Consider the following 11,697-nt stretch of genomic DNA (forward strand, 5'->3'; position numbering starts at 1 on the left):
CTTTAATTTTTTCTTAATATACATAGTATTCTTTGAACAACTAGATGCTTTTAATTTCTCGTACAGAAATAAGGATTTTGCAGTTAAGCTCCGCCCCTTTTGGCTCCCGATGAATAAAAAAAATCATCAGAATTGAGATAGGGTGGGTGGGCGGGGCTTATATTTTTCTTTTTTTTCTTAATACACATGGCCATATTTTCACAACAAGAAACTTAAGACATGGTTAAAATGGTACATTTTTGCAAGGAAATTTTATATTTTCTTATACAAATTTTTCATTTAAACATCTTTTAAGTTTCTTATTGTAAAAAAAAAGTCTACACATATTAAAACAAAAAGGCAAAATGTAAGCCCGCCCACCCGCCCCATCTCCATTGTGATGATTTTTTTTTATTTGTCGAGAACCAAGAGGGCGGAGCTTAACTGTGAAATATGTATTTCTTCGCAAGAAATTAAAAACATATTTTTGAGTATTGTGTTGTTCAAAGAGTATTATGTATATTAAGAAAAATGGACAAAATATAAACCCCGCCCACCCACCACATCTCAATCGTGATTTTTTAATCTTAGAAACTTAAAACACGTTTAAAAATGGCAACTTTTTGTAAAGAGACATGAATTTTTCAATTAGGCTCCGCCCCTAGATCGGTCAACGAATGAAAACTTCATTACTACTTAGATCAGGGCTGCATGGGTGGGGCTTAATCTTTGGCTTTAATTTTTTCTTAATGTACATAGTATTCTTTGAACAATACGATACTTAAAATCATAATTTCTCGTATAGAAAGAAGGATTTTGCAGTTAAGCTCCGCCCCCCGGCTCACGACGAATAAAAAAAATCATCAGAAATAAGATAGGGTGGGTGGGTGGGGCTTATATTTTGCCACTTTTTTCTAAATATACATAGCTATCTTTTCACAACAAGAAACTTAAAACATAGTTAGAATGGTACATTTTTACAAGGAAATTTTATATTTTCTTATATGTACAAATTTTCCATTTTAAACATCTTTTAAGTTTCTTATTGTAAAAAAAGTCTACACATATTAAAACAAAACGGCAAAATGTCAGCCCGCCCACCCGCCCCATCTCCATTGTGATGACTTTTTTTTTTATTCGCCGAGAACCAAGAGGGTGGAGCTTAACTGCAAAATATTTATTTCTTTACAAGAAATTAAAAACATGGTTTTGAATATCGTGTTGTGCAAAGAATATTATGTATATTAAGAAAAAAAAAAAAAAACAAAATATAAACCCCGCCCACCCAGCCCATTTCAATCGTGATTATTTTTTTTATTCTTAGAAGCTTAAAACATGTTTCAAATGATAAATTCTTGTAGACAAATATGGATCTTGCAATGAAGCTCCGCCCCTCGATCTGACAACGAATGAAAAATTCATCACAATTGAGAATTAGGATCGGGGCGGGTATGGGTTTAACTTTAAAAACATGTTTTTAATTTTTCGTAGAGAAATAAGATTTTGCAGTTAACCTCCGCCCTCTTGGCTCACGATGAATAAAAAAATCATCAGAATTGAGACAGGGTGGGTGGGCGGGGCAACATTTTCTTTTTTATTTCTTAACAGGTGTAGACTTATTTCCACAATTAGAATTTGTCAACGTCAACAGCAAGTTCATAAATCCCAATTTCTTTCGGTAAAATAATACGCAATACTGTGATCATACGTAATCACCTAGTGAATATACACCTATGGTATGTGAATACTGCCGGTTATTTCAGTGTTATGTTTCAAATGCAGGTATCGAAGCGCTGATAGGAATTGTGGAATTTATGATAACAGTCTCAAGGTTGTGACTCATGAATTCAAATTATACTACTTAAATTTCGGACACTGAATAAATAAATACACACATTTCATCTATAGTATTACCCTGTATAGTATAGTCATCCCAACCCCTACACCCAATTTTCGTGAGTACGGTCCACCACCTCCTTGACTGTCAGAATCTGACTCGTCACGTACACGATATTCACATCCCTGCTCTCCCTTACCTGCACCACCCCCCTCTCCTTATATTTCTTTTTTCCTTTTATATACCCCTGCTTCGCCTTATTCTTCGGACAATGGATGCAACAGGTGTGCTCCCGCTCCCCCTCCTTCACCCTGCGCCCGACTTGCCGGCTCCCCCCTCTATTCCGACTTTTGGGCATCCCTGCCATGATGCACTGCTGTAGAAGCAGTCGTTCCGACTCGGTTAATTCCGCCGATTCACGTGACCCCGACGGTCTCCCCGTCGACACGTTCCTGTTTTTGGGCATTCCAGATATGATACAGTGCCGGAGTAAGGCTTGTTCGGCCTCGGTGAGCTCCGAGGAGTCCTCTTCGGGCTGGCGCTTGGGGACAGCTCTGCACTTTTTCATCCCCTCGAGGATGCACTGTTGCAAGAGGGCTTTTTCGGCGGGGGTGAGCTCGCTGGAGTCCTCCTGGGACGGACGGGTGCGTTTGGGCATGCCGGCCCTGATGCACTGTTGGAGGGCTTGTTCGGCCTCGAAGGAGTCGTCGCTGAGGGAGGAGGTGGAGTCGGAGTCGTCCGGGGGCGGCTCCGGGGGACGGATTAAAACTTGATTTTTCTGGGTGATGGCGGCAATGCCGTACTTGACACATTCTTCCAACAACTTTTCGTCGTCTTCTTCGTCGGAGAAGTTGCCATTTTCGTTACTTTGGGTCGAGAGTACGCTGAGGTTTGAGCAAGAACCGGCGTGACTTAAAATGGCTGGAGTTCCTTCGGTGCAGTAGTTTTTTACAGTGTCGTTGCTAATGGGGGGGGAAAGGGTTTTGGAAGAATTTTGATTCAACGAAAAAGTGGCTGCAGAATTTGTTAAGGGGTGTTTCGGTACTCCATTGATAGCGATAGTTGGATTGGGTGGAGTTTTGAATTCGCTAGACACCGGAGTCGATTTTGGCTTGCACTGGATGTACCTATATATAAAAAAAATAAGTAAACAATTTTCGAAAAAATGTCAAAATTAACCTGTTGCTTTCAATCCCCATTTTAATACAGTCTTCTAAAATAACCACGTCGTCTTCATCCGAAGACGCGATTTCCCCCACATCAGGGCCAACTTTATCAAGATCAGGCACCTGCTGACTTTCTTCAGTAACCAAAGTCACCGACTTACACGGACTGTTGCTCTTCGGCATTCCCGCTAACATACACTCTTCAAGTAGAGCTTCCTCAGACTCGTGAGAATCGTCGCTTAAACTCGAAAACGAGGACCGCCGGGAAGTATTACTACAATTTTCGACGTCCACAAAATCTAGGTCCTCTTTCTCGCAAAGTTCTTCGTGTCCGGTTTCCCTAGCCGCAGTCCTATCAAATTCCAAATAAAAATTTTGAAATTCATCCAAGAACGCAGTAGCTACTTACGTGGAATCCAAGAGGTCGTGCTTATCGTTTTCGAGCGAATCTTTGAATGAGATCGGTTTCTCGTTTAGGTGTGAGAGAACGCTGAGATCGGAGTTGGAACCGGCGTGACTCAGGAGGGCGGGGGTTCCCTCGGTGCAGTAAGTTCGTAAGGAGTCGCTTGTGACGTCGGTTTTTTGGAGTAAGTCTTCTGGGGGTTTTACAGGGAAGACGTAGGGGGAGTTTTTGACGGGAAGTTCCGGTTTGGAAAGATCGACGATTTCGGGGAGGGTGGCGAATTTGTAAGTGGGTGGGACGGTGGTTGGTGAGGGGGTGTCGGGTTTGGGTTGGCTGTATCTGTAACCAAGATAAAAACGGCAATTGAAAGAGTTTCCCTTGACAACATCCTAGAAGTTAGTTTTTTTGAAACACTGTCGATATTTCTTGGAGGAACTGAACACCTACGACATTCTACCCCATGCAGTGTGTTAACATCTCTTCCATAAACCAATTTTACATTAATATTTAACCAAATTTTTATGGAATTGGGAAAATCGAGTGACTATTATAGGTTTGTGATTTTTTTTTGTCAAGTTGGCGACCTGTTTAAAACTCTCGTCCAACTCATTAACACGTTTCTTAGAATAACGGAAAAACCGAAATCCAAAAAAATCGAAAATTGGAAAAATTGAAATACACATTAAAAAATTTTAAATCTGGATCGAAACTTCAAAAAATTTTAAAAATCGAAAAACCGAAACAGAGAAATTGAAACGTCAAAACATCGAGAAGTTGAAAAATTTAAAATTACACAATCAAAATTGCCCAAAATCGAAAAATGAAAAAATTCAAATTCACACATAAAAAATTTTAAATTGGAAAATTGAAACATTAGAAATCGAAAAATGGAAAAATCGAAAATGTAAAATCTAAAGAATTGAAAAACTGAAAATTCGAGAAAAGAATCATAAAACTGAAATGTCGAAAAATTGTAAAATCGAAAAGTTGAAAAATTGCAAAACTGACAAATCGAAAATTGGAAAAATTGAAATACACATTGAAAAATTTTAAATCTGGATCGAAACTTCAAAAAATTTTAAAAATCGAAAAACCGAAACAGAGAAATTGAAACGTCAAAACATCGAGAAGTTGAAAAATTTAAAATTACACAACCAAAATTGCCCAAAATCGAAGATGAAAAAATTCAAATTCACACAAAAAATTTTAAATTGGAAAATTGAAACATTAGAAATCGAAAAATGGAAAAATCGAAAATGTAAAATCTAAAGAAATGAAAAACTGAAAATTCGAGAAAAGAATCATAAAACTGAAATGTCGAAAAATTGTAAAATCGAAAAGTTGAAAAATTGCAAAACTGAGAAATCGAAAATTGGAAAAATTGAAATACACATTAAAAAATTTTAAATCTGAATCGAAACTTCAAAAAATTTTAAAAATCGAAAAACCGAAACAGAAATTGAAACGTCAAAACATCGAGAAGTTGAAAAATTTAAAATTACACAATCAAAATTGCCCAAAATCGAAAAATGAAAACATTCAAATGTGAAATATTCACACATAAAAAATTTTAAATTGGAAAATTGAAACATTAGAAATCGAAAAATGGAAAAATCGAAAATGTAAAATCTAAAGAATTGAAAAACTGAAAATTCGAGAAAAGAATCATAAAACTGAAATGTCGAAAAATTGGAAAATCGAAAAGTTGAAAAATTGCAAAACTGAGAAATCGAAAATTGGAAAAATTGAAATACACATTAAAAAATTTTTAAACCTGGATCGAAACTTCAAAAAATTTTAAAGATCGAAAAACCGAAACAGAGAAATTGAAACGTCAAAACATCGAGAAGTTGAAAAATTTAAAATTACACAATCAAAATTGCCCAAAATCGAAAAATGAAAAAAATTCAAATTCACACATAAAAAATTTTAAATTGGAAAATTGAAACATTAGAAATCGAAAAATGGAAAAATCGAAAATGTAAAATCTAAAGAATTGAAAAACTGAAAATTCGAGAAAAGAATCATAAAACTGAAATGTCGAAAAATTGTAAAATCGAAAAGTTGAAAAATCGCAAAACCGAGAAGTCGAAAAATCGAAAAATTGCGAAATCGAAAAACTCAAAATTGCAACATTTAAAATTTACCTGATGGACCTAAAAATCGGAAAACTGAAGAATCGAAAAATTAAAAATCTAAAATTTAAAAAATCCAGAAGTAAAAATTAAAAAAAAAAAACAAAAATCGAAATATTGAAAAATTTGAAAACTTGAGAAACCGAAAAATTGAAAAATCGAGAAATCGGAAACTCGATCAATCGAAAAGACGAAGAATCAAAAAATCGATTAATCGAGTAATTGAGAAATCGAAGAATTGAACTGAAAAATCGAGAAATTTTAAAATTCCAAAACTGAGATGTTGAAAAATTAAAAAATTGAAAAATCGCAAAACCGACAAATCGAAATTAAAAAATGGAAACATCGAGAAATCGAAAAATTCATAACTGAAATATGTAAAACTAAAAAAATCTAAACACAAAAAAATCAAAAAGATCAGAAATCGAGAAACTGAAAAATCTAAAATTTATAAAATCGAAAAATCAAAGCGAAAAACTGAAAGATCTAATAAAAATGGTGATTCGAAAAATTGAAAAATCCGGAAATTTAAAAATACCAAAACTGAAATGTCGCAAAATTGAAAAGTTGAAAAGCCGCAAAACCGAGAAATCGAAATTGCCCAAAATCGAAAAACCGAAAAATTCGAAACTGAAATACATGTACATATAAAAAAAAATCTAATCACAAAAAAAAATCAAAAAGACTAGAAATCAAGAAACTGACAAGTCTAAAATTAAAAAAATGGAAAAATTAAAGAATCGAAAAATTGAAAAATCGCAAACCCAAGAAATCGAACTTGAAAAATTGAAACATCGACAAAAAATTTAATCGGGAAATCGCGACATCCAAAAATCGAAAAACTGCGAAATCGAAATTGTCCAAAATCGAAAAACGGAAAAAACGAAAAATTGAAAAACCGAAAAATGTAAAAGAGAGAAGTCAGAAGAACGAGATATAGAAATATCAAAAAGTTAAAGATCTGAAGTTTAGAAGAAAAATTGAAAAATCGAGAAGTCAAAATATCAAAAATTAAAAAATCGAAAAACTGAAGAATCGAAAAACAAGAAATCAGAATATCAAAAAACCGAAAAATTAAAAATCTAAGATTTGAAAAATGGAAGTTCTGAAAAATCACAAAAGTAAAAAATCAAAAAAACGAAAAATCGGAATATTGAAAAATTTCAGAATTCAAAGACCCCAAAACTGAAACATCGAAAAGACGAAAAACCGATTAATCGAGAAATCGAAATATTGAAGAATTGAAAAATTGGCGAATTGAAAAACTGAAAAATCGAGAAATCGAAATATCCAAAATTCAAAAATCAAAAAATTGAATATTGGAAAATTTTAGAACTTAAAGAGCCCAAAGTTGAAACATCGAAAACTTGAGAAACCGGAAAATTGAGAAATCGAAAAATGAAAAAATCAACGACCAGAAATCGAGAAATCGAAAAATCTAAAATTTAAAGAACCGAAAAATGGAAGAATTGAATAACTGAAAATTCGGGAAAAACATCCCAAAACCGAGAAGTCGAAAAATCGAAAAATTGCAACATTTAAACTTAAAAAAAACTGATAGACCTCATAATCGAAAAACTGAAAAAACGAAAAATCTAAAATTTATAAATTCGAAAATTGAAACATACAAAAATCGAAGAATTGAAAAATCGAAAAATTCAATGAAAAATCCAGAAATTAATACATCGAAAAATTAAAAATCTACAACTTAAAAAATCGAAGTTCTGAAAAGTCACAGAAGTAAAAAAAAAAAAACGAAAAATCGAAATATTGAAAAATTTGAAAACTCGAGATATCGAAAAATTGAAACATCAAGAAATCAGAAACTCGAAGCATTGAACTGAAAACTTGGAGAATCGAAAAACTGAAAAATCGAAAAATTTTAACCCAAAACTGAGAAGTTGAAAAATCGCAAAACCGAAAAATCGAAATTAAAAAAATCTAAACACAAAAAAATCAAAAAGATCTGAAATCGAGAAACTGAAAAATCAGGAAATTGAAAAATCCCAAAACTGAAATGTCGAAAAATCAAAAAATTGATTAATCGAGAAATTGAGAAATCGAAGAATTGAACTGAAAAATTGGAGAATCGAAAAATTGAAAATTCGAGAAATTTAAAAATCCCAAAACTGAAATGTCGCAAAATTGAAAAGTTGAAAAGTCGCAAAACCGAGAAATGAATCTGAAAAATTGAAACATCCAGAAATCGAAACATCTAAACATCGAAAAATGGAAAAACTGCGTAATCGAAATTGCCCAAAATCGAAAAATCGAAAAATTCAAAATTTAAATATGTAAAATTAAAAAATCTAAACCCAGAAAAATTGAACAGACTAGAAATCGGAAAACTGAAAAATTTTTTATAAAATCGAAAAATTAAAGAATCGAAAAATTGAAAAATCGGGAAATTGAAAATTCCCAAAACTGAAGTGTCGAAAAATCGCAAACCCGAGAATCGAACTTGAAAAATTGAAACATGGACAAATCGAAACATTTAAATTAAAAAAATTACAAATCGGGAAATCGCAAAATGTAAAATTTGAAAGATAGAAAAACTAAAATATCAAAAACTAGAAATTGAGAAATTGAAAAATCTACAATTTAAAACATCAAAAAATTGAAACATCGAAAAATTGGAAAATCAAAAAATTGTGAAATCGAATTTGCCCAAAATCGAAAAATTTAAAATTGAAACATATAAACTTAAAAAAAAAGGATAAATCGAAAAAGGGAAAAATCTGAAATTTAAAAATCACGAAAATCGAAAAATATAAAAATCTAAGAACTGAAAAATCGTGAAATCGAAATATTCCTATCTAAAATTAAAAAACCGAAAAATTGAATGAAAAATCGAGAAATCAAAAAATCGAAATATTGAAAAATTTAGATATCCAGAAATCGGAAAGTCGAAAAATCGAGGGACTGAAGAATCAACAATTTGAAAAATCCCCATACTGAAATATCCAAAAAATTGTAAAATTGAAAAATTCAAAATTGAAACAAAAAAAAGGTACACCTCAAAATCGAAAAACTGAAAAAACGAAAAATTGAAAAACCGAAAAATCTAAAAGAGAAGTCGAAAGTTCGAGAAACAAATATCAAAAAGAAAAAAAAAACAAAATTTTAAAATTCGAAAAATTGAATCATACAAAGATCGAAGAACTGAAAAATTGAGAAACCGAAATATTAAAACTTTAAAATCGAAAAACTGAAGAATCAAAAAATTGAATGGAAAATCGAGAAATAAAAAAATCAAAAATCGAAAAATTGAAAATCGAAAATTTCAAAAATGGAACTTTTGAAAAATCACAAAAGTAAAAAATCAAAAAAAAAAACGAAAAATCGAAAAGACGAAAAATAAAAAAATTGATCAATCGAGAAATCGAAATATTTAAAGATCGAAAAATCGAAAAATGTAAACATCGAAAATGTAAAATTTTAAAAAACAGACAAACTAAAAAATCAAAAAAACTAGAAATCTAAAATTTCAAAAATCAAAAAATTGAAGAATCGAAGAATTGAACCGAAAAACTGAATATTCGAAAAATTGGAAAACCAAAAAATCAAAAAATTCAAAATTGAAACGTACAAACTTAAAAATTATCGTAAAATTAAAACATGGAAAAATAAAAAAATTAAACGCTGAAAAGTCAAAAGGACTAGAAATCGAGAAATTGAAACATCTAAAATTCAAAAAATCGAAAAATTGGAGAATCGAAAAACTGAAAAATCGGGTAATTAAAAAATCCCAAAACTGAAATGGCGAAAAATTGAAAATTCGAAAAACTGGAAATCGAGAAATCGAAAAATTCAAAATTGAAACATTAACTTCAAAAAACAAAAAAACAAAAGAACCTAAAAAAACAAAAAACCCTAAAAAAACAAAAAAACTAGAAATCGAGAAATTGAAAAATCTGAAATGGAAAAATAAAAAATTGAAGAATTGGAGAATCGAAAAACTGAATACATATTCGAAAAATTGAAAAATAAAAAAAATCGAGACATCTGAAAATCGAGGAATCAAGAAGTCGAGAAGTCGAAAAATCGAAAAATTGCCAAATCGAAAAATCCAAAATTGAAACATTTATTAAACTTAAAAAAAAATCGAAAAAGTGAAAAATCTAAAAATAGAGAAATTGAAATATGCAAATAATTAAAAAATCGAAAAATTTAATGAAAAATCGATAAACCAAAAATCAAGAAATAGAAAAATTGAAAAAATCGCAATTTTGAATCAAGAAATAGAAAAATTGAAAAAATCGCAATTTTGAAAAATCGAGAAAACGAAAAGTCGAAAAATCGAAAAATTGAGAAATCGTAAAACTGAAATATCCGGAAATTAAGAAATCGAAAAAAAAAGTTTTCAAAGCATTTTAAGAGACGTTTTGATTATTTAACCAAAAAATAAAAATTAAATTCGTTCATTCCCTCCAACATGACAGCGTAGCTGCTGAAACGCGTACTTTCGCAACTAAATACAACACTCACCTATTACTCTGCATCCCTATGTTTATACAAGCCGCCAGAATATCCTCATCTTCAGAATTCTCACTCAAGTCATTATTTAGGTCCAAATTATTCAAAGCTCCTGCTTTATTTTCAACAGAATCATCAGCACCACACGCTTCTTGGTTACTATGCGGAATTTTTGAATCCACCTCATCATCAATTAAACTACTCAGACTCGTGGCTGTGGAAAAATGAAGCGGAGTACTTTCAACTTTAAATTTCTTCACTACATCTTCAAAAACGCTAGACTTTGGCACGTTTTGGGCAGTCTCTGGTATAATCTCTTCAGTTTTCTTTGGGGGAACTGTGGGAAAAATGATCAGGGTTTTTCTGGGTCGGGGGCTTGGAGGGACGGTTTGGGACGGGGAATCGGGTAACTCGCTGGGGGAGATTACGCCACTGGTGACCCGACTGGAAAAATTTCATTTATTAAAAATAAGTTTCAACTCATGAAATATTAAGTTACCTAAAATCGGAAACAACGGAACTTCGATCATCATGTATTGAGTGTTGTTCTATACTATCCAAGGACGCTAATGAGCTAGACCTTGAAAACATTAAAGGTGTTTCCTCTGCGTAGTTCACGACTTCTTCAAACTTCACAGCTTTGGGTTCAGCCGGAAATTTATTCACCCTTCTGAGTTCCTTTTTACTATTGTATTCTTTTAATTCTTGTTTTGGGGGGTCATTTACATGTATTGAGTTTAAAGAGCCACAACTCGGTACTCGAGAAAAATACCCTGGGGTTCCTTCTTCACAATACTTAACTGGCTTTTCTGGCGACATTAAACCTGAACTGAACTCAGACTTGATTTTCCCTCGACGATTATTTGATATTTCTTTAACTGCCACATCTACGGCTTTCAAATCATCCAATTTATCTACAATGGCAGCTTTATCGTCAATCCGTAAATCCGACATTGACGTCGCTGTCGAAAAATTAAACGGCGTTTCATACGGGGTGTCCTCAGTACAATAAGTCTTAATAGTGTCCTGTACAAATTCAGGTGCTTCAGTCTTTGAAATTTTATTGCACCGATCTGAGTCAGAATCGTCTTCTGCGTACCTCAACGAGTAGTCCGTGGGTTGATCTAAATCAGTCTCAGCATACATCGTGAAGCTGTTGTTATAACTTTTCACCACATTGTTGAAAGTGCAACTACGAGTATTATCCTTTTCAGGGTGGATTAGTTTAGTTTCACAGTACTTTTTGCTGAAATCTACTGGTTGTTCAGTCGTTTCTACCTCATCGTCGCACACGTCTCGGATAAATTTGGGTCTTTCAGACAGAACCATGTTAGGAAGACTGATGGTGCTGCGGTTTTTGGGGATTTTTTTATCGGTGGAATTTTCTTTGCGTTCGTTGATACCGAGGCTGGAGAAGGCTCCCGTGATACTCATCATCGTGAAAATCAAACGAGCGAAACACTATTGGAAGGTTTTTGTGCTTTTTTGGGGTTATGGCTGACACATTATTGATTGACAGATTTTGTTTGTTGTTTCCGCAGTCGGTATGGTAGCGATCTGTAAAGTAGGTGTCGGTGGGATTTTTATTAAAGTGTTTTTCACTGCGAATGATAAGAATTATTAGCTTAATTACAACGCAATAACGATTGAAAAAAATTAATAAATAAATAACAAAATCGGCACGGGTCAGCGAACTTGCCT

The 11,697-nt window shown here is 32.6% G+C and overlaps 1 protein-coding gene across 1 annotated transcript; it reads right to left on the bottom strand.

Moving 5' to 3' along the window:
• Positions 1-1,273: 1,273 nt before the first annotated feature.
• LOC135125016 (adenomatous polyposis coli protein-like) lies at positions 1,274-11,671 on the bottom strand. The gene is made up of 5 exons (XM_064050292.1): positions 10,496-11,671; positions 10,009-10,440; positions 3,392-3,724; positions 2,996-3,334; positions 1,274-2,943 (listed from the first exon to the last, which is right to left on the bottom strand). The coding sequence occupies exons 1-5, from the start codon at positions 11,431-11,433 to the stop codon at positions 1,920-1,922; spliced, it is 3,066 nt and encodes a 1,021-aa protein (XP_063906362.1). The 5' UTR covers positions 11,434-11,671; the 3' UTR covers positions 1,274-1,919.
• Positions 11,672-11,697: the final 26 nt, after the last annotated feature.

This window comes from Zophobas morio, unplaced genomic scaffold (genome assembly GCF_036711695.1).
Source record: "Zophobas morio isolate AGI-343-1 ecotype UQ-CSIRO unplaced genomic scaffold, CSIRO_AGI_Zmor_V1 ptg000008l, whole genome shotgun sequence".
Classification (NCBI taxonomy): domain Eukaryota; kingdom Metazoa; phylum Arthropoda; class Insecta; order Coleoptera; family Tenebrionidae; genus Zophobas; species Zophobas morio.